General features: G+C 40.5%; 1 protein-coding gene across 4 annotated transcripts in view; it reads left to right on the forward strand.

Moving 5' to 3' along the window:
* The window catches only part of apba2b (amyloid beta (A4) precursor protein-binding, family A, member 2b), a 194,534-nt gene extending 171,994 nt beyond the window's left edge, over nt 1-22,540 (forward strand). For all 4 annotated transcript variants that reach the window (XM_017723719.2, XM_037534461.1, XM_017723718.2 and 1 more), the window contains 6 exons: nt 2,221-2,406; nt 9,754-9,933; nt 13,340-13,552; nt 15,027-15,146; nt 16,423-16,563; nt 18,363-22,540. In XM_017723719.2, the coding sequence (XP_017579208.1) occupies nt 2,221-2,406; nt 9,754-9,933; nt 13,340-13,552; nt 15,027-15,146; nt 16,423-16,563; nt 18,363-18,434 (912 nt within the window). In that variant the 3' untranslated portion in view covers nt 18,435-22,540. The remainder of the gene's footprint in view (nt 1-2,220; nt 2,407-9,753; nt 9,934-13,339; nt 13,553-15,026; nt 15,147-16,422; nt 16,564-18,362) is intronic.
* Nucleotides 22,541-23,550: the final 1,010 nt, after the last annotated feature.

Consider the following 23,550-nt stretch of genomic DNA (forward strand, 5'->3'; position numbering starts at 1 on the left):
TTGATTCTCCGTACTTGGCCTGCTGCCTAGGGTGTGATCGGAATGGAAATCTATGGATCTCCGCTGCGCTCTCCCTGCCTTGGAAAGGTTAAAGGCTGCATGTACCCTGCATGCACACACCGATTGGATCATTAATTGTGCTGACCAGCTAATGATGTATCTCCTGAACATGTGGAAGGAGTGAAGAAAAATGCTGCTCCAGCATGCTGTTCCATGACCCACATACACTCCATGAATCAGGTTAACACAGGGCCAGAATTCATGACTGTGTGAACAGCTTTATTTTATTATTTACAGTAAAGTCTCTGAAATCAGAGATGACCTCACTAAATATTTATTCACAGCAAATTTCAAATTTTACCATGAGATTAAGAAAAATACAAATTTCACTGGACAAACTTTCTGGACGGTCGTGATATTTTGACAGTAAAAAGGCTCAAAAGTTTAGAATCAATGTTGTAAAATGTATAAAAGCAGTTAGGTTGCAGATAAATGTATGAAGTGATATGGACAGATTTCAGCTAATTAGTAGGAAAGCTGTAAAATGAAGAAATGTTAGATGTGTCCAGAATGATGAACAGAGCTGGATGAAAAAAGCTGCAGAAGATCAAGAATGAACTTTTTCTAAAAATGTAGATCAAATTTCAAAGCATCTAATTTGACAAAAATGAATGTAAATTGATGATTTCAGCATTTTTTTTATCATTTTATCACTTCTTGTTCACATAATTTTTAAATATTGAAGAAAACTTCTAAAAATACCCTAATAATAGAAATAGGGTTTGTAATATGTCAGTTGTGTTAGTCATTGATGTGTATTAAACAAACACAAACGACTAAAGCTACACATGTTACTACTGTAACATGTGGGTATTTGGCGACCTCTCTGGTGGAAATGTGTAATTGTGTATCATGTATCAGGTGTGCTTCGGACAGCTTCCCCAAGCTGATGAATCTGATAATTGTGAGCATGTTGAAAGAGAATTCAAAGAGAAGTCCGTCAAAAAGGTTAGTGAAAGACGTGTCTTCCAAGGATGTGAGTGAATGATGTACTATAATCATCATATCTCCATCAGAATAATGCTGATTTTGCATTTGAGACCTAAACATTGAGCCGGACCTTCTTTGTAAAGCTGTTTGTGTGATGGTAGTATGTAAAGAGGGATGACATGGCGTGAATAACTCACAACCTGACACCACAACCTCACAACCTTAATTGATTACTTCAGGCTTTATAAGGCAAAGTTCAGCAAGTGTTTCCAAACTTTTGAAATCAGGGGTATGCTGATTTGAAAATAGTCTGAAGCGACTATATAATTTATATGATTATTATACAACATTTAGTTGCGTCCAGGCAAGCTGATTGGTCGAGAGCCGTTCTAACCGTGCTGATATTTCGCCATAACATCACAGGTTTTTCACAAACACTGTATCACTCCACTGCCGTAGCAACGACTTTGACAGCAGATGCTCGAGCCATGTGAACGTTTTTACTTCTTACTTTGCCACAAAGAGAAAATGGACACTTTCAAGATCACGTTTGACTGACAGCCGATCTGGTTGATCTGACTCTGAAGATGAGACTACACTAAATTCCCAAACTGAATGAACTGCCGGCTGTGTAGCGAGTAGGCGGAGCTTGTTACTCTGATATAGCAACAACCTCGTTAAGGAGCTGTAATTTGGTCGTTAAGGAGCTGTAATTTGGTCGTTAAGGAGCTGTAATTTGGAGGAAGGAACTGAACATTAAAACATGTTAAACATTTCTTACTGTATTGATTTAACTGTTGTATAAAAACAATAGAACACTCAAAGTTGTGTGTTATCGTGATCGCACACTCCCTCTTGTGTTCTATTGCTTAATAATCACTTCTAACTTTCCCAAATTAACTGAGTTAGATCACCACCTTCTAATTGATCACCACCTTCTAATTGGTCACCACCTTCTAATTGATGCATTGTGATGCATCTCTGTATTTCTGTGTTTCTAGTGTTAAGCATTTCTAATTGTATTTCCGTTTAGCGCGAGTAGGACTCTTCATTGTTTGTAACTATGTGACTTGCAGTTGAAGGAGGCACATGTGTCTCCCGCTCATGTGCACAGTCGACATGAAAGAAATATTGCGCAAACCTGGTGAAATAACTCCTCGATAAAAACTGACAAGAGAAAAATATCGATCTGTCAGAGAAGACGAATGAGTGTTGTTCTTTTTTCTGCAGGAGACAATGATGGACAACGCCCTGCGCACCATCTCGTACATCGCTGACATCGGAAACATCGTGGTGCTGATGGCCAGACGGCGCATGCCCCGCTCTGCCTCGCAGGACTGCATCGAGACCACCCCCGGAGCCCCCGAGGCCAAGAAACAGTACAAGATGATCTGCCATGTCTTTGAGTCGGAGGATGTAAGTGTAGGCCAAAACTGGTGTGTATATGTAAGAGAGAAAGTGCAGAAGAGAATGGGGGTTTGGGTGGGGGGATGGGTGGGGGGATGGGGGGGGCAGTGAGAGCATATTTGTTGTTTGATGTGTCCCTCAAAGGATAAATCAACTGCACATATGTTGTGTATTTATTTAGTACATCTCTCCTTAGGCAGAATTTTTCCCAAATGCCACATTTCTGTCCCCATTTATAGATGGCAGTATGCAAACGAGGTGTCTAACCAATCACAGTGTTAGCGCTATGAACATCTGGACCAATTATAGTTACAGATTCTACAGTTTCTGTAGGGGTCCTGATGAAACATGGTCTTCATATAATGCAACAAAAGTCAATTATTGTGGTCAAAATAATGCAGACCAGTCTTTAACCTTGTCATGTTATTCACTGGCCAATATATTTCATGGTATGTCAGAGTCACATTGTGCAGCAATTCCAGTATTTTGCCCATATTATCCAACCGTACACTCCCAGAAAAGAAGGTACGACACTGTCACTGGGGCAGTACCCTTTTTGCCACTGGTGTGGGACCCTCAAGGCTGCATCTCAGTACCTTTATTCAGGGAACATAACTGAACCATAATCCATTGAAATGATATTTTCTAAGTTGTACTGACTCCACACACTCCGTCTTGCCTCCAGGCTTCTTACTACATGGTTCTGTTTTAAAACATTAGTTTATAAAAAGATACAAATATCGACTTTTCCACTAGGAAAAAACTTTTAAGATTCACAATCGGACCTTAAAACCACTGCTGTACCTTTGAGGATTCACTTACACTGTTGGTACCTTGATGAGCGAATCATGTACCTGCATGGTACCTTTATTTCTAACAGTGTGCGCTGAAGAAAACAAACTTAGTGGAGGGGAGGGGAGGGGCGACTGCCACAGGCCCCCCCTTTGAGGGGGCTCACAGATGTGACCATCTGTGAGTTAATCACAAATCTGCATTTTAAAAAAAGCAAAAAAAGCTCACTTTCACTCGTTTGGTTTCATTCACTCACTTTTTTTTTCTTTCAAGCAATAATTTCACCTTCCGACTTCAGTGACCAAAGAGAAGGTCACTGTCAAGAAGAGGACTTACAGTGAATTCGACATATGAGAGAGCGACCATGAATAAAGTGAAAACTATTAGAGGGAGGATGAGATGAATCTCAGAGGAAACAGAAAACAGTGAGCGGCAGCAGGATGTTGGACAATAATGATGAAGAGGAAATTACAATTAAATATGTACCATCACAGATGATGTCTGTCCAGCAGAACTATATTAAGATTTTCTTCCATCAGAGAGAATAATGGTGAAAATGAGGCTTTACTTGTTTGTCCAAAAGTCAAAAAACAGGCGAAGGTCAGATCCAGAATGAGCGAACAATATACAGACATGAGTCCAGGCAACCGGCAAAAGGCAAAGTCAATAAACGCAAACAAAGGGTCAGATACACAAGGAATTCAGAACACAGACAGGAACGGTCAGTAGCTCCGTAGAAGAAGCAATACGTCACACCTGACTAATCCTAAAGCCCAGGCTTATGAGCTACCTGGATATAGTCGCATGAACAAATACACAGGTGAAAAACAGAAGTAGTCTGGTGAAGCTGATCTCTGATAGGTGGAACCAGGTGCCTAGGTGTCCCTTGATCACCCAGGGGGTTCTGGGAATTGCAGTCCTAAGAGTCATGGCTGGAGGGATGAGTGACACATTTAGGGCAGTGCCTTCTGAACAACACAACGTTACCCTCTTCTTTTCTGTTAAATCATTTTTTTCAAATTATAGACTAGACAATAGACCAGATGCTAGTTTTATTTTATTCTAAGCTATTATTCAAGCATCATGGAGGCATTTCTTCATGGTTAAGGTTCTGTTGTCTTCAATTATCAGCAATATTGGGGGCTATCATGTAGTTATTTGTGTAGTTTTCCCCTCCCTCCACATTTGGGCTGTCATGTAGTTGCCGGTGTGAACATTTGTTTAAGAGTGTCAGAATATACATGTTAATATTATTTTAACCTGACGCAGGGGGTTATGAGATTGATACGTGAATCAAATTTAGGTTTCATGATATAAAATGCATGATATTGAGTTACAGTTACTGTAGTTCTACTGAACACAGCCCATGATATTCCCAAAAGGGTCAATTATTAATGTTAAAAAAGCACTACACAGGCCTCAGAACAGGCTTGGTTAACCTACTTTGGATGGTTGATTAGCCAAGCTGTTTGAAATGGTAAGCAAAGAGAGCTTGAGCTGGAAGAAGGAATATCATCCTTGATGTCATCTCCTGTTTGGGAATACTCCGGTTCCACAGTTGAGGACAGTAATGATGGGAAAAGAGTGGCAGATTGAACAGTGGCAGTGTGTCAGCATTGCTCAACATGAGTACCAAATACTCAGCCTAATACCTTAACTATGCCGACTAATTTGTAAAGACATCACTGAGTGATGCCCCAGTGTGCCAGCAAGGAGAAAAGACAAAGCTAATGTTAGCCAGCTGCTTTCATGAAGTTTCCATTCCACCTTCAACAGAGCAGCAGTTACGTGTTACTGCTGTTCCATTTAAGCTGGAATGGAAAGTTTTAATAGGAAGCTGGCGAATAGGAAGCCAACTTCAGCCCCGTCGAGAAAACACGAGTCTCAGCTGCTGCTTCTTCCCACAGGATTTAAGCAGCCGCCAAGTGCCAATTCTGTACGGGCAAAACAAATAACTCGCTCTGTAGGGATGTTTATAGCTTCTGATTTGCATCACTACTTGGCTTTAGAGAGTCCTGAACTTTCAACTTGGCTACAAGCCACAAAAGATCAGACTGTAAACTCAGTTCATTTAATATTGACATCTCATTTATTCTTCTTTACTTATTTGATGTCTTCTAAGAAAATGACTCGTGTCATACCTTCAACAAGCACTGTTGTTTTTTTCGAAACAGTAGTTGACATAACATATTTGGTAATGTTATATATCGTCACTGTCCATTGAAAAAGAAGAAACTCCAAAATAGTAACTTTACACGGGAGGGCAAAATCGTTCTTTACTTTCAATGTAAGTTAATGGAAAAAGTTTTTATTCTAAGCAATTTTGGACCATTTCTATTGGTCCAATCGTCGTTAAATTTTCGCGCAATGTAAAGGGCGGCTGCTGAGCTCAAATGATGCAGAAAAGTAAAAATTGCAAAAAAAAAAGATGTTTTTCATTGGACAGCAGTGATAAGTTACATGTGTCAATGAGTCATTCCTCATTTGGAGTGGGAATTTAGGTGGATACATTTTTAAAATATCAATTTCTTTCATTCCAAAACTAAATAATCTTAATATGTCCATTAACATCTCTTATTATCATATATGCTAAAAAGAGAATTTAATTCCAAGCATATTTTACAGTCATTGGTGCTGTATGAGTATGGTGTAACACCAGTGACGGTGACTCAAGTGATATTCTGGTTAAAACTGAGGATTTTGTATATTGGCTGACTCATTGATGGTCAGGCAACCCTGTGCAACTATTTAAAAAATTACCCAGCCATTAAAGCACATAACACCGGTGATACATAGAAGTTATGAGCGGTCTGATCAACAAAATTACTAATAAATTAATTAAATATAGTGAGCGAGAGTGACTCGCCTTCTCATGCCTTGAGATTGTTCCTCTCTGATAAGCCTCGACCCAAAGAAGCAGTTTAATAGAGCTGAAAATACTACATTAAAAATAATGAGTCCCGATAACACCAGTGACCAAAATCTCTGTGACAAATGAATTTTTAAAATAAAAGAAATATTTTCTAAATGTAGAATAATGTTAATGATGTAAAAAGTGCCTTCAGGCCGATGACCGCTGGGATAGGCTCCAGCAACCCCCCCCCCCGAGGGAGAAGCAGCTTAGAAAATAGATGGATGGATGGATGGATGGATGGATGGATGGATGGATGGATATAAAAAGTAAACAACTCTTAAAAATAGTTTTGTATTAAAAATGGTTTCTTAAATGTTAAAAATTGGTTTTGTGTCGAGCTGTTTTACAGATGCAGAGTGACTATGAAACAGGATCAATCAAGAAAAATCTGATTATTCATAAGAAAATGTGTTCATCTTAAGTCAACTGCATAAATCTACATCCTGACTTTTAGAGCTGTGCCTAATATTTTAAGCATCTTTTTAAGCCCTGTGACCTTCGTGACATGGTTTCCCATTCCAAATAGAGAATGATCCTAATATATGTTTTATATAAAAAAATCATATTGTGATGCAAAAAAACACCAGACTATGTAAAAGAGGTGTATGCAGCAGTGTGTTTTTTGCATTAGTGGTGATTTTTTGAGGTCATATTGGGCGCAGAAAGCCTCCAGTCTGTAAAGAGGCTGTTCCTCCTATGCAGTCTCATCCTCTGCAGTGCAGCTGTTACTCACTCAGGCTGGCTAATTAAGCTCTCTCTTGAACGGACCAGGGCGAAAGAAAGAAAGAAAGAAAGTGATTGTGTGTGAGTGAGTGGTATTAAATGAGTCATTTAGTCTTAGCTCTGCACTTCCACACTTGAACGGTTATTTTTAAACTCTTCTGTACCCCAGGCCTAGCCGTCTGCTCTGTGATCAATAACCAAACAGTGTGAGTCGTTACCCTGCAGGTCCTGACTTGCTTGATTCTGTGTGAAAATTAAAGGGGAAATCCATCTTTTTTTTTCCTTTTTCAGAAAATCATTACGATGTGAAAAAAAGTCTTTCAGAACGGTTTGATTTGAAATGCTTCGCTCTAGAGAAACTCAGGACAGTTCACAGTGGTGGTGATGGGAACCAGGCGTCTGAAGAGTTGAATGCCTTCAGAAGCTCCCTCACAGAAAGATATTCCATGAAATGGTTATGAATGCACAGTGTAATTCATTTTTAGAAGATTTTGGCCTAAAACATATTTTTAAAATCTGTTCATAGTGCAGCATGTTGTAAGACAAAGTAGTCCCCAAAGAAAGCTTGTTTTTGCAGATTTCCCACTATTTTACCATAAACAGCGTAGGGGTGGTCGATATGGAAAAAATAGTACATCAAGATATTAAGACATTTTCATAATACACTATAACCCAATTATAAATATAACATGATTTGGTGATTGTTCTACTTTATTTAGGATTTTCATTAGTTTTGAGAGATTTCTCTTCATGCGTGCTTTGTCCTGCTCCTGGCAGCAGTGGGCTGGTTTCCCACCCGCTCCCACGCCCATCAATGCAGAATATTGTGGTGGGTCCTGCAGGTCCTGGTGGAAATCCGTGGGAGTGCAGACCTCTGCGTCAGAGGCTGGATGTATGAAGACGTTCTAGTGCAGCACCTTTCAGACCTACTACTGATATTTTTATTCTTCTACTTCAAGTTGTTTCTGGAAAAGTAACTAACTTTTTTTTAAGATAACTTTGAACAGTGAGAGGACTCATTTCTCATCAATTCTCTCTTTTTTAAAGCCAGCCCCTCAGACAGAGCAGCAAGATTCACTGTGTTTTAAACTTCACAGCAAGCCTTTGTTTTGTTGTGCCTTCAAAGAAAATAGCTGGCTTTTTATTTAGGCAACAGTACAAGAGCGATCTGTTTTCAAAAGTAAAAATCAATGAAACTTGTGCAGGGCAGAGCAAGGCTTGAGTAGCGCCATCAAACTAAACTCATTCAACTCTAATGAGATGTGACACAATGTCATCTATTGAATTGAAGTGTATTATTTGTATCTGATTCATATTTGGCTGGCATAGCTGCTGTGTACAAGTGTAAGAAGGTGGGCAGTGGAAAAGGCAGAGATGCTTACTCACTGGGAACAATGAGAACAATGAAAATGATAAGAAGTAAGTGTATGACATTGCTATATTTCTGGACATCTGATTCAGTAAGGCTTGCCTCGATCGATATTGGGTGATATAAATGACCAGGACCCTCCAGTTGATCCAGTATTCACTCCTAGTCTAAGAATCAGAATCATAAGCTCAGTTTGCATTGTTTTTTCATGTAATTACTGAATAATAAGCCTTTGTATGTAATGGGGAGTTTAAAGGGGTACTCTCATAAACCTAGTTTGTGCTATTTCTTGTGCTCTGTAATACTGCATAGTGCAGAACTGTGTCCTTCAACCTCATCGGTTTCACACAATTGATGGTTTTATATCATTTTTATGCTCATCGGTTGTTCCTCACTACAGTACCCAGGATGCATTATGCAGATACGTCACACAACCATTAGGAATCCCTGTGTTGTCAGCCAGTCCTGACCGCTCTCCTTGCCACTGCTGTACACTCTGAAAAAAGATGGTTCTTCAAGGGTTCTTCGGTAGAGAAAATGGTACTATAGAAAATATGTGAAAAGGGTTCTATATAGTGCCAAATAGCTCTTATCGTAACAATAGCTGATTGGTGCTGTACTGAACCTTGTGTTGTATAGAACCGTAAATAGCACATTTACCATCAGTCTGAAGAACCCTTTCACGATGCAAAGAACCTTCTAATGATGCAAAGGGTTCTTTGAGTGTTCATGGCTCTGTATACATTTTCTTTACTGAAGAACCCTTGAAGAACCATCATATCATAAGAATAGTAGAACCCTTTCTGGTGCTATACAGGGTTCTATATAGAACCATATACAGCACATTCTCCATCAATCCGAAGAACCCTTTCACGATGCAAAGAGCCCTTTAATCATGCAAAGGGTGCATTGAGTGTTCATGGTTCTAACCATTTTCTTTACTAAAGAAGTTCTGTAGTTACCACCTGATGACAGCAAAAACACATCACCCAGAAATCTACTACTAGGTAGTTACACCTTTTCAAACGTTCCTCTCACCTCCAGCATACATCATCAGAAGGGGGTTTTCCTTGTCTTTAAGTCTGAAAATCTAATATCACACCACTGTAGAAGGCAAGTAGGCATGTTTATGATAAAAGCAGAGATGGTTTCCTTTTAACCAGTGTCTTTTAAGGGGTTAATAAACTATCCTGCACATGAGTCCAGTCTCCTCTGCTGTTACACTACAGGGACATAGTGTTCTACAAAAAAGTATGCCTGATAATTGTTAATTCTAGGTACTTATAACATGGACATAAGAAGTGGCCTGCAGCATTCCCAGTGTGTAATGAAGCAGTGAAACTGCCCGACATAATGCCGGTGTTAATGGCTGCTGTTGCAGATCTCTCAGCCTCACATTTCAGTGCTGGTCATATTCTCTGTTTTCAGTGCTCTGCTGTGTCCTATTGTTTGAGGCAAAGTAGTAAAGGCAATTGCTCTCCTTAAGTGCCTCTTATTGTCCCTCGTTTGGCTCAGATGCTGTGTTTTGTTTCTCCTTTCTCCTCTCTTGGCTGTCCAGGCCCAGCTCATAGCCCAGTCCATCGGTCAGGCCTTCAGCGTGGCCTACCAGGAGTTCCTCCGAGCCAACGGCATCAACCCGGAGGACCTGAGCCAGAAAGAGTACAGCGACATCATCAACACGCAGGAAATGTACAATGACGACCTCATTCACTTCTCCAACTCTGAAAACTGCAAAGAGGTCAGTGGCTGGAAGCAGTTTTACCTCACTGCTTTTGGGGTTTGCCTATGTTCTCTTCTGCTGCCTCTATAGCTGAAAATAGCTCCACTCCTGCCTCTGTGGAATTAATGTGAAGGAGAGGACAATGGCATCAGAGAGAAAGCAATAACGTACCTTTGGAGGGTTTAAGGTTTTAAAGGCTACCTGCTTTTTGCATGATTTCTGTTTACAAAGATATTTCGGTTCCTTTTTTATGTGAAAAGAGCACAACCAACCAGGATGACCTCAAAGCACAAAAGACAAAGAAGGGGAAATAGATAGTAATAATAGATCATATATAGATATCAATAATCATTTTTATTTTATTCTCACCTTGTAGACTGAAATACTTAAAACGGTATAACGTACACTGTTTTTCATGCAATATTTCAAGCTTTATGTACTTGAAATCTATTTATAGGAATTTCTTGCTACTTTACATGCATAAAAAAGAAGGTGGCAGGAGGTTTTTTCAGGGATTTTTAGGAGGCATATTTGATAAGAGACCTCATTATGAAAAACCTCTGAAACATTTAAAGAACCTTGCAAATATTCTGTGCCATTCGAAGGAGTCCTCTTCTGGAACTGCGGTGACCAACTCAAAAGGTAAAAGGGCCGTATTAAAAATCTCATCAAATCTGCGGGCCTGAGAAAAAAAATGTTTTTTTATAAATGTTGTGCTATAACCTGAACTTGCCATTGTTTTTGTTTATTCAAAATATGCAAAAACCTGAGCAGCAAAATACAGACACTTGTTGTAGACCTTAAAAAAATGATATGGTTCAAAATTTAAATGTCCTCAGGAGCTCAGTGCACTGCAAGTTAAATTAAATAATTAATTAATTAAATAATTCTCCTTAGTTTATCGGTTATAGGTCCAGGTCCACATAAGACGGTGTCTGGGTCCAGACTCGGACCACGGTCCGCCTATTAGTGACCTCTGCTCTAGATCATTTGTGTGATCATATGAGTGAGGTCAGGTACTGATGTTGGATGGTCAGTTCTGGATCACTGCAGCTCATCCCAAAGGTGCTGGAGCTCCATCATTCCACAGAACTCAGTTCCACTGCTCCACAGACCAGTGCAGGGGGGCATTATACCCCTTTAGCCCATGCTTGGCATTGGGCATAGTGACCTTGACCTGTGTGGCTGCTCTAGGGAGTCCCATTCTATTGGTCAGTCTATGTTTATTCAAAATATGCAAAAGCCTGAGCAGCAAAATACAGACACTTGTTGTAGACCTTAAAAAATGATATGATACTTGAAATCTTCAAAATTTAAATGTCCTCAGGAGCTCAGTCTTTTAAACTTGCCTACTTGCTTGAACTAGACACCTGGCATCTTTTCTTTGCTGCTAGTTCATCAAGACTTGGGGTCAAATTCTGAGCTGCAGAGTGTTCATAGTGTTTATGTTGGTTGAACTGCAGGTGAAATGCATTTGGTGTGGAATTGCACAGAATTGTGTAGAATTGAGGTGTAACCGCTGTCCCACTGCTGTTGGAGTAGGAGGGTCGGAGCACATTATCTTGCAGTGCATGCTGGGGACTGCAGTGCAGTGCAGGCTAATATTCATAGAAAATTCATAGAAAGAAACTTGGTCTTTGCTACTTTAATGCCTATCCAATAAATATAAGAGAGTGAATCCATGATGAAGGGTTTTCTGAAAAAGATTCAAGAAGTTTAATCTCGTGCCCTCTGCCTCTTGTGCTGAAAGTCTGGACATTAGGAGGCGCCTGTAGTGTTTTTGTTGTGCAGTGAAGCAGTGAAACTAATATCAGAGTCTAGTGTGCGTTCAGCCTGAGTCAGCTCCCCAGCGCTGTTATTACGGCTGCTGTAGCAGATCCTTCAGCCTCCTCGTGCAGACGCTCAGTGCTGGATATTCAGTGCTCTGCTGTGTCCTGTTGTTTTGGGGTAATGTGGTGGAGTCGATTGCGCTTCTTAATTGCCTCGCATTGTCCCTCTTCAGTGCGTCCTCTTACTGGCAATCAGCACTTCACTGCTTATTACTCATTTACTTTCTTGCTGCAGAGACACATTGACTTGGCCTGTTTTCATGCAATCTCTCTCTCTCTATCTCCGCGGCTGCCTCTCTCGTTCTACATTCAGCTTAGCTCAGCTCAGTCCAGTTCATTGCTTGCTTTATTGGCTGTTTCTTTTGTGGCCAAAGCAATTGATCTATTCACACTTCATCCACAAATAGTTTTCTTTTGTAGCAACTGGTGCCAGTTTGGACAAGCTTTACAAAACATTGATAAAAATCTCTTTCAACCTCAGGAGAAATTATTTCACTACTATCAGTACTAAGCATCACTACCATTAGGCTTTAGTCTAGATTAGGGGTATTTAATTAAAATTCAGTAATGTCCAGTTAAAGGTCATTTCCTCAAGTTAAAGTCCAGAACATCATAATGTCTAAACTGCATTATGATTCAGTGCCGTATACTGTTTACTGAAGTAGCCTGGTAGTTACTGTATATCAAAATCTTATGTGGTCGACAACTGAATGTCAAATCAAATCAAGTACAGTTCAGTAATATTTCAACAACATGACTCACGGATCTGACTCACTTTCTTCTCTGACACCTTGTCCCTCCCCTGTCTGTGCACCACTCAATCAAGTCTCAGCACAGATCTGATTCGCTGAGTAGTGTCATGTGTGATATTTACAATGCACGTGATTGGTCTGTGGGTCTCCCAGGCTGCTAAAGCCGTACCATAAAGGCTAGAAAAGCTATGCTGATTAAAATAGTAAAACAATGTCGAAATTAAATAATTCTCCTTAGTTTATCGGTTATAGGTGAAGGTCCATATAAGACGGTGTCTGGGTCCAGACTCGGACCACGGTCCGCCTATTAGTGACCTCTGCTCTAGATCATTTGTTGCGAGAATTTTGACTGAGTGAGGTCAGGTACTGATGTTGGATGGTCAGTTCTGGATCACTGCAGCTCATCCCAAAGGTGCTGGAGCTCCATCATTCCACAGAACTCAGTTCCACTGCTCCACAGACCAGTGCAGGGGGGCTTAATACCCCTTTAGCCCATGCTTGGCATTGGGCATAGTGACCTTAGACCTGTGTGGCTGCTCTAGGGAGTCCCATTCTATTGGTCAGTGAATTTCTATGGAGATCATATAGGCTGTGTGCGTGCAGTTGAACAGCTTTGTCAGGAATGGGTGCACCTTAAAGAAGCTGAATTCATTCATTAGACGGGATGCCTACAGAATTGTGGATACAGTGTTATATTTATATTTTGTGAATGTTAACAATCCATGCATAATGCATCATTTCTGCTCTTCAACATAGATCACGTACACAGAAATAGGAATGCTATATTAATCATGTCTCTCTCTCTCTCTCTCTCTCTCTCTCTCTCTCTCTCATCCTCCACAGCTGCATCTGGAGAAGCAGAAGGGAGAGATTCTGGGTGTGGTAATAGTGGAGTCGGGCTGGGGCTCCATCCTGCCCACAGTGATTCTGGCCAACATGATGAATGGAGGACCGGCCGCCCGCTCAGGGAAGCTGAGCATTGGTGACCAGATTATGTCCATCAACAACACCAGCCTGGTGGGACTGCCACTCGCCACCTGTCAGGGAATTATCAAGGTGCACTGGCGTCATGTGGTCATCGCTACATGCGCTTTACAGTTGTTTTGTCTAGTTCTCTTTTCAATCCGTTTATAAATAATGTAGTTTATAAGATACCTAGAGCAAATAGTTTTATCAGAGAATGTCTAGTGAGGATAGTTGCTGCTCAGTAATGTCTTCTGGCTATGTCAGACAATGAAAATGTCAAAATGAATATGTTTTGTGGGAAATTCTAGTTTGTAAATAAGTGCTTAATGGTTTTATAGAGAATAATGCACTTGTTTTCTCAATGCAGAACAGCATTACGTATTTTAGCACTTCTTGTAAATGCTTAAGTGTTTTGAACTCCAGTTTGTAGGACCTTATGACAGTGAGCTGCTTTTTACTCAGCCAAAGAGCTGATCAACCTGCCAACCAATCAACACTCAGCAGCACGCTGCAAAAAAATGGTATCTTATCAGTTAAAATGATCCTCAGTGTAGTATATTCCTAATCTCCTATTGAGATTACTGTAAACTTAATTTAAGATTATTTAACTTATTTCTTTATACATTTTAGGTAATTTTATCAAGTTGTCTCATTGTATTGGCAGAAAAGTGTGCTTGTTTTAAGAATTGTGCTTAAATCCAGCAAAATGATCTACCAATACAGTGAGATCATTTTACTTCATAAAATGACCTAAAACAACCAATAAAATCTGGAAATATGCTAGATAATCTTATGATAAATGCAAAATCATCTCAAAAGGAGATGTTGGATATACTGACAGGATTTAAGATCATTTCACAACAGCATACCATTTTTCACAGCACAGTAATGCTTGCGTCCTACTGCCCGAAACCTGGCTCCTGTAGAAAAACAGAGATACTGATTGGCTTTCATTGATTTTTTAAATGGGATACATCCTTCTACTTTCCAAATTCCAAGTTCCCACATAAAAGACTGGAAAAAGTGATTTTTTTTTTTAGCTGTTTAACTCCATTCAGTCCCCATTCATTGAGGATTTGCTTGCAGCTCTAAAGATCTGCAGTCCTGTTTTTGATATAATGGTAGAAATAGAAAGTGGCCAGGCTTCCTGTCAACTGGCTGTGGTTTCACTCCAAATGTAGTCGATCAACAAAAACATGTCTGGTGTCTGAAGTTTCTTTCATTTTTACACTAGAGCTTTGAGGCTAAAGTAGCTGACAAGTAGTGGGAGATCATGTGTGCATCAGTAAATCATGTCCAGTTGCTAAGTAATGTCAAACAGACTTGCTTGTGGTTTCTGAAGGCACTGAATTTTTCATTACTTACTGGTTTTCCTCAAAATCAAATCAAATTAGCCCAGTTTTCCTCAAAAGTAACTGAGAAGCATATAGTTGATCCTATTGCTCATATGGTTTCTGACTGTGCTGCAAACACCAGTGTAATAAAAAAGGATTCAAGCTGTGAAACAGTGCTGTGTAGGCGTGATGCTAATTTGTGCTCTCTCTGAACCTCCCTGATGCCTCAGGGCCTGAAGAACCAGGTGCAGGTGAAGCTGAACATAGTGAGCTGCCCTCCTGTGACCACAGTCCTCATCAAGAGGCCTGACCTCAAATACCAGCTGGGCTTCAGTGTGCAGAACGGCATTGTGAGTATCAGGAGCATAAAACCTTTCACCTCTAATCAGCGCTTAGAGGAGTTCCATAGTGGAAGAGAACAAGTTCTGGAATCAGTTTCTAGAATCACATGCAAAAAAAAAATATGAAATGGTTGAGAAACCTCGCTTAATGCAGCGTTATTGTTCTTCAACACCTTTTTACTAGATCAGTTTGATGCTTCATAAATAGGGCTGCTGTATTGACAACATCACATGACTGAAGCTAAGTGCAAAAGATGAAATGTCATAGTACAGCTGAGTCGGAACTGCGCAAAAATTCATCTATAAATATTTTTTTCACTATTTAAAACAAAGTGGATATCACTGTAATACTGGATATCTGGTAGAAATTCCATTTGCCCGAGAAGGCAACTATGCCAAAGGACCATTTCACACCCAACAATTTCACCTTTCACATCAGAGCTCATGCTTACTGTTGTAGTTTGTTCGCTGATTTTAGAGGTCTTAGCCTCAAGCCGAAGCGGAGCCTCGCCACCCACACGCACACAGACACAGTCGTGTGGCGCTTGAACTCCTCGCACTGGCTAAAAAAATGATAACTTTGTGGCTGTTACTACTCAGTGGATCCATTTCTTCACCTTCTTTCTGTGTCCTCTGAAAAAAACATGGGCTTGAGGTGAAGGTTTCACTGCATTAAATCCGTAGAAAATCTATTTGGTATGAAAATAATATTTGTATACGATAAACAAACATTAAATGCCAGTGTGACATTCACTCATGCATACAAAATGGAAAAAAAATGATTAATTTATCCTATTGATTTCACAGCTGTTGATAAGTACTCCCAGCCCAACTTCCCAGACAACGCTATTAGAAAAAAATGGTATGAAACTGTCACTGGGGCAGTGCCCCTCTTTTCATTGGTGTGGGACCCTCAAGGGTGCATCTCAGTACCTTCAGTCAGGGAACATAACTGAACCATAGTCCATTGAAATGAGATTTTCTAAGTTGTACTGACTCCACACCCCCCGTCTCGTCTCCAGGCTTTTCTGCATGAGGTTATGAAAGGATATAAAGGATATAAATATGTTCTTTTCACCTGGAAAAACTTGTTCAAGGTCCACAATTGGACCTTAAAACCACTGTTGCATCTTTAAGAGTTCACTTACATTTTTGTACCTTGATGAATGAGAAATGTACCTTTATTTCTAACAGTGTATGTTTGGGAACCATCGGGCTAGAAGCAGCTGACCCCTCCGCTTGCAGGTACTAACAGATCAGTGCTTAACTCACTCTGTCTTCACAGATCTGCAGTCTGATGCGTGGGGGAATAGCCGAGCGAGGAGGTGTGCGGGTCGGCCACCGCATCATTGAGATAAACGGCCAGAGCGTGGTGGCTACAGCCCACGAAAAGATTGTACAGGCCCTGTCCAACTCCGTGGGCGAGGTGAGACCTTGAGGCGCATGTGTCAGACACATGTGGTGGGCAAGAGAACTGCAGACTTCAATGTTCTGCCCTATTTGACACTTTTAATTCAACTCTTATCTCAGCTTATCAGCAAGGCCTTAATGGGTTGAACTCAGACTGTTAGAAGAAGGAAAGCACTAATCTCTGCAGAGCTGTGGCCTGGAAGGAATCCAGTTTGGCATCTTTGCCATAGGATGCTGCTTCTGACTCACAGCTCACAGAGTTTTGTCCGTCTGACCACAAGGTGTGGGCAGTATGGCAAAAATATAATATTATGATAGATTCATGACACATGATGCATGTCACAGTACTTCTGAGGCTAGATAAGTAGTGCCACATTAAAAAATGCTGTCAGAAACTGCAAGATGCTATGCTCTCTTAGACTTTCTGCCTTGCTGGAATTCAAAATCCCAATCTTCCGCCAACTCTGAGATACAGTACCTATGCCAGCTAGAGCACTTGTGAGCATCTTGCAGTTAAACAGTGTTGTGGAAGAACTGGAAACCACAATATACATAATTAAATCTGCAGCATGCATAATTATACATGAAATATACATCTTCTCCCTGGTCTACATCATTTATTGTGATAATGTTATTAGCATATTGCTCACCCTTATTTAACATGCATGCTAAATCCTTAAATTTGCAACTACATTTTGCTGAATATTGATTACTGGAGCATATTAGATCTGATATTATAACTATAAAACTACCAATGTAATTTGAAGTGCTTTAAAGGACCCACATTCTTCTTCAATATGGCATTTTATTCTCTCCCTCCAAGGTCCATTTATAAAGGGATTTTATGTAACAGATGTAAACAGAACAGATGTAATTATTTTTTATATGACCATCTTCCAACCTCTATTTATTCCTTAGAGTCAACATTAAGTAATATATCGCCACTGTCTAACATGCATGTCCACTTAAACACGGCAGCTGTCCATTATATTGTGTATATTTGGGGCAGTCGTGGGCTGGAGGTTAGGGATCTGGCCCTGTGACCGGAAAGTTGCCGGTTCGATCCCCAGGGCCGACAGTCCATGACTGAGGTGTCCTTGAGCAAGACACCTAACCCCCAACTGCTCCCCGGGCGCCGTGGATAGGGCTGCCCACTGCTCCGGGCAAGTGTGCTCACTGCCCCCTAGTGTGTGTATGTGGTGTTTCACTTCACAGATGGGTTAAATGCGGAGGTGGAATTTCCCTGTTTGTGGGTCCAAAAAAAAAAAAGCATCACTTAAAGATATTATGATGAATGGACCGAAATGCTCCAAAATGACTTGAAATGAAACCTCTTTACTTTAACTTGCATTAAAAGTTAAGAATGTTTTGGCCCTCTCCTGTAAAGTTACAATTTTGGAGATACTTGTTTTTCTTTGGACAGCAAGAATATATATGTAAATATGTAAACTGCATCTGTTCTGATTGGCTGATATTTTAAAAGCAGTCCAAGCTGAAACTCTCAGCTTCAGCATGAATGGGCAGGGATTGACTGCTGTAGGCTGAATTAGGTGGGTGTATGTAAATGTACACCACAAAAATGAGCTTTGCAGCTTAGTTTCTATGCATTGACTGTATGGACTAGGGAGTGAATGGTATGCTTTTCCAGTGCTTTTCCAGCTTTAACATTGTTTAGATACCACAACAAACTGATTTTAATTCCTGTGTTGTCACAGGATGAGTATAAGTACAGTGTACAGTTTCAGAGTGACTGTATATAAACTACATGAACTTTGGCTACATTATTATTAAACATTGTTTCATTTCTCTCTACAGATCCATATGAAGACAATGCCGGCGGCTATGTTTAGGCTCCTAACTGGACAGGAGACTCCCATGTATATATGACTGAACAAAGTCTCTGTGACTGGTGAGGAGCCGGCACTTGCTAAAGACTTTCAGAAGACGCCTCTCTGTCTAAGGATATCTGTCGTTTGTCATACGCCAGAATCCTCCTCGCTCTTCTTTTGCTTCACAGAAAGTAACTTGCCAGTCTTGTTTTCTCCTAACATCTTATTTTACACCCTTTTTCTCATGAGCCTGTGGATTTTGTTTGTGCTATGCGTACATGCTGTGGGGGTTTGGTCAAATGGTGAAAGATTGAGCCAATGCATCGTTTTTTTTCCTATATGCAAACAAGAAAGGGGAGTTTCTGTATATTTGTTTCAGCTTCCCTCATTCTTTTATTTATTTTGTATTAATGATAATGTATGTGTCTTGCTCCTGTGTGTGGACTTTGTTGGAATGTTTGTGCTGTATATACTTACTCATTCTGTCACAAGATAGGAATTGAAAAGCCAGGGTGAGAAGTCCACCCATGTAATGCCCAAAAATAGCAAGACTGGAGGCTGTATGAGGACTGGAAAGAAAAGTTGTTCCACTGAAAAAGGGAAAAAAAGCTGCACAGCTTTTTTTTTTTAATACATACATTTCCAACTCTTTTAACAGTGTGGCCCCCTGTGCAGCAACAGTAATTGGTTTACACTCAGGAGACTCTGCTAAGCTGAATTTGAGGGAACCCTCGGGCACTTCTAAGTCCCTTATCTTACATTTTTCTTGGATTTTCATTTTCCCCATTTATGACGTATGTGAAGCAAAAATAATTTGAATTGATTTTTACGTGACCATTTTCCAACTTCAGTTTCAGGCTGCTTAGGTCATTGTGCCTTTAAGACTGAGAAATGTAAATTATCTCTGAATCGCTGTTCTGATTGGCTGCCCTGTATTGTGCCACATTCAGAAGCAGTCCAGGCTGAAACACTCCTTATGACTTCAGCATGAATGGGCAGGGCTTAACTGCTGTAGGTGGATGTGTGTAAATCTATTGATTTTTGTGACACCACAAAAACGTAAAATTCAAAATTGACTCTTTTTAGCTTCCATACATAACGTGTGGTACATTTTAAAATTGGAAGTGTGTTTACATGCTGCTTCATTTTTAAAAAATTGGCTTTCCATCGGCCCTTTAAAGTAGTTTTATAAGCTATACACCAAAACCAACGATACTAATGTAGAACGTAACGACCTACATACTGTATGACCTTTGAAGGAATAGTGCCATGAGGCCAAAAGTTATGGACGCCACAAAAATGGCACACAAAATCTTTTTGACTAAAAACTAAAGACGCAAACTTCAGGCAAACCTGTCTTGGCTGATTGACTATGTTTTTTTTTTTCAGTTTAACCTTTGCATTATCACTTAGCTTACACTGTTAAAAGAGTTGGGTTTAATTAGCATGGAGCTGAAATTACTTCAAAACGATGCATCTGCACAACTCGTTAAGTCGGAACAACTTGAGCTTTCCCTGCAGTGAATGTCGATGTACTTCACTGAACATATCGAGGGCTATACTGTACCATCTGTATATACTCTTATTACTTCAGATAGTGTAGCAACAGCTGTGAGAAGTAACGTTCTTACTGAGATGAATGTCTCATGCTTTTCAGTCTTCGGTTTAGCAGGAAGTAAACTTGGAAGCCTTTACTTGAATTCAGCTGAGAATAGGCCTCCTACACCCAATACCCAGCAGGAGGCCTAAAACTACTGATACACTAATCTCAATAAGCAAATAATGAATGACATTGTTAGACAGTGATTGCTTCAATATAAGGAATATAACAACAACAAAACTGATTTTCTACATCCTCACCAGAATATACCCCTCCAATAAGTCTTCATGATATCGTTATAGTCCAAATTAAGCTCATTCTGAATTCGGAAGAATGGCGGGTTTTTGAACTGATGTACATACGAAGCCACAAGCATTTGAAGGGAATGTTTTTTGTATCTAATTTATCATCGGAATATGGAGTCTTCTTCATTTAGTGGGCATTAAATCAAGGGAATAATTTTAAGACAACAGTTTTTTAACATGGGAGAGTGCAAATCTTTTGTAATGGACCACATGTCTGGTTTATCCTTCCACACCATAATCAATTCAACCTAACCAATAACATACTGTAAATTACGACTTTTATTTTGAAGGCATACATGTGGTATGACGTGAGAGTTTAGTTGGTAAAACATTATTGTAGGTCAGTGTTCATAAGGCTGCATGACAGCTAAACTCATCGTGACAACTGACATAAATCTACCTTAGCATTTATAAAGGTGTATCATCCGTCATAAGGGTTGCTTTTGTCAAGATGACATATCTACGCCAGGTGACACTTTTTTGGGTGAAATGACACAGCATAACAACTGACTTAGTAGCTTAATGTACACCGATGAGTCCAAACATTATAATCGGCATCCAGATATGCTGTTGGTCCTCTGCATGCCACCAAAACAGCAGAACCTCAGTCCTGTAAGCTGTGAGGCAGAGCTGCCGATCTGAGGTGGAAATGGATCGGACTTCTTGTACCAGCAGACCCCACAGATGCTGGATCGAATTGAGATGTCAGGAATTTGGAGGCCAGAGCAGCACCTTGAACTCTTCATCATGTTCCTAAAACCATTCCTGGACAGTGTGTGCAGTGTGGCAGGCTGAAAGAGGCCACTGTAATTGGGGAACACCATTGCCATGAAGGGGTGTACCTGGTCTGCAACCCAACATCTTTAGGTAGGTGGCATGTGTCACACTGATGTCCACATAAATGCCCGGATCCAGGCCCCAGAGCATCACACTCAGGGTTTGATGCAGTGGGTTATGCCACTTTCCTCCAGTAACAATCATTAAAAATTTCTCTGACTTGTGTAACAGTAGCCTTTCCGCTGGTCCAGACTAGGTGTGACAGACTTTGTTGCATCAGTGAGCCTTGGGTGTCTCTCCTTTCCGCACCACTTTCAGCAGAAACTTACCATTGCTGACCGGGAGGATCCCCACGAGCCTTGCTGGTTTGGAGATACTTTGACCTAGTTGTCTGGATGTAGCTCATCATCATCATATTTAACTTCTTAATCCAGATAGGTAGCATTTGGGAGATCAAAGCATCCCAGACAACCCTCTCAACCTCCCGCACAAGCTTCGGCTCCTTCCCTCCCAGTGAGGTTACATTCCACATACCGAGAGCCGATTTCTGCCGCAGGGGTCCATGCTGCCAAGGACCTCCCTGGCATCGCCCACCGCCTATATGGCACTGCACCAGTCCCCCCATGCTGCACCTTGCGGGTGCCTTTTCGGGCTGAGCCTGGCTGGGGCTGTCCAGCCATTAGGCACTTGCCGAGGAGCACTGTCCCCAGACCAGGCTCCAGGAGTATGTCCCGGAAAGCCTCTCTCGGGCAAGGTGCATAATCTCTTAATCATGTAGGAATTTGGATCGAGTTAGTCTGGGTCTTCACTCCACACCTGTTTGCCTTGGGAGACCTTACCAGGAGCAAACGGCTCCAGACGACTTAGCTCTGACGATTCCTAGACCACACAAGGCCTTCTGCCACGGCAAGGCCCCAGTCCAGGAAGGGTGGATGTAACTATTTGACCTCAGTATGTCCCAAAACCTTGACATGCACAAAGCAGGCATATGGAACCTGTACACCAAATTATGCCTATTGGAAGAAGCCTTTAAACGTCTTTATATGTATCTATGCCAGTTGTCATGAAGGGTTTATGTAGGTGTAATGTACCCTTAGGTACAACTCTCCTACAGTAATATGCTACCATTTATTTTTTATGTGTGCTACGTCCATTTTCGTGCGTGCTTGACGGAAACTCAATTGGAGTCATTTGTGAATGTAAATGTGTTGTTAATAGTGTGTCCATTACCTTGCGCAGTATTAGAATGTCTGTACATAGATGCGAATCTTGTTTAGTATTGTGCCCATGTAGAAAGCCACTGGCTCTAACACCTTTGTGTCGGGCTTGAGGAAAATACGTTCACACTGTGACCAAAAGCCTTACAGCTTTTGAAAATGTAATAAAAGGTGAAACGAGAGAAGCCAACAAAATCACAAAGATAATTACCTGTCTGCATGCAGCCTACAATGTCATTGTGGCAAAAAAAAAAAAAAAAAAAAAGTCCCAAAAACAATAAAGTGTAACATAACCCCTTACTGGGCTCACTTTGTGCTTTTGATTCTTGGCCGTTGGAGCAGCTGTATGCACATGGTGATTGGGTCTGGTATTCATATGATCTGGAAGCTCGGGTCCACATCAGTGCCAGCATCTTCCAACCATGGCAGCATTCCAGTCATTGAAATAGCAACAATAGGTGGAGAATTCATTTGGAAGTTTAATTCTCTTACAGAACTGAGCAGATGCTCTAGGCCTGAGATTGTGTGATCATTCATTAGCCCCTGTCGGCCCCTTGTGGTTAAAATAACACACTGCAGCTTGTGTAATATCAGTTTTAGTATTAAGTCTATGGATTAAACCTAATGTGCAAAATGGGTTCTTTTCCAGGAGCAAAACAGACATGATAAACTACCTGGGCTTATGGTTTTATGGTAACAGTGGACACTTTTTTTCTCTTGTGCATTGACTGAAAATTAATTTTAAGACAAACCCCAATGAATTTGAAACATATTTTCATAAATTTCTGCTTAATTCACTCGCTGAGCGTGTCATTAAGTCATTCAGAGTGTTTTACAGTAAAATGGTGCATTGTAGAGACATCATCAGACTGCTTTACAGTGGTGGTTGCGATGTTTACAAATATAGCCATTTTATTTACTATCCAAAATGATCTACATGTATCGTTTATAGTTATAAAAGAGTGGTTAAATAGTGGTTTGGCCCCTGCATGTCCCTCTTTACCATAAATGTATTTTTATAAAATATCTTTTGAGCCAAAAGCTTATCTTAAAACTGCCATAAAATAACATATAATGCATCAGACATCATATTCCTAACTATTTCATGTAATAACTTTGTGAGGGAGCTTTTAAAAGCCTTAAACTCTTCAGACGTCTGGTTCCTATCACCACCACTGTGAACACTTCTGACTCAGAATCTATAGAACGGAGCGTTTTACCCCAAACCACTCTGAATGACTTTGTTTATCTTTCTAAGAATTTATGCTGCTTACT

Source organism: Pygocentrus nattereri, chromosome 25 (assembly GCF_015220715.1).
Source record: "Pygocentrus nattereri isolate fPygNat1 chromosome 25, fPygNat1.pri, whole genome shotgun sequence".
In the NCBI taxonomy this organism is placed as follows: domain Eukaryota; kingdom Metazoa; phylum Chordata; class Actinopteri; order Characiformes; family Serrasalmidae; genus Pygocentrus; species Pygocentrus nattereri.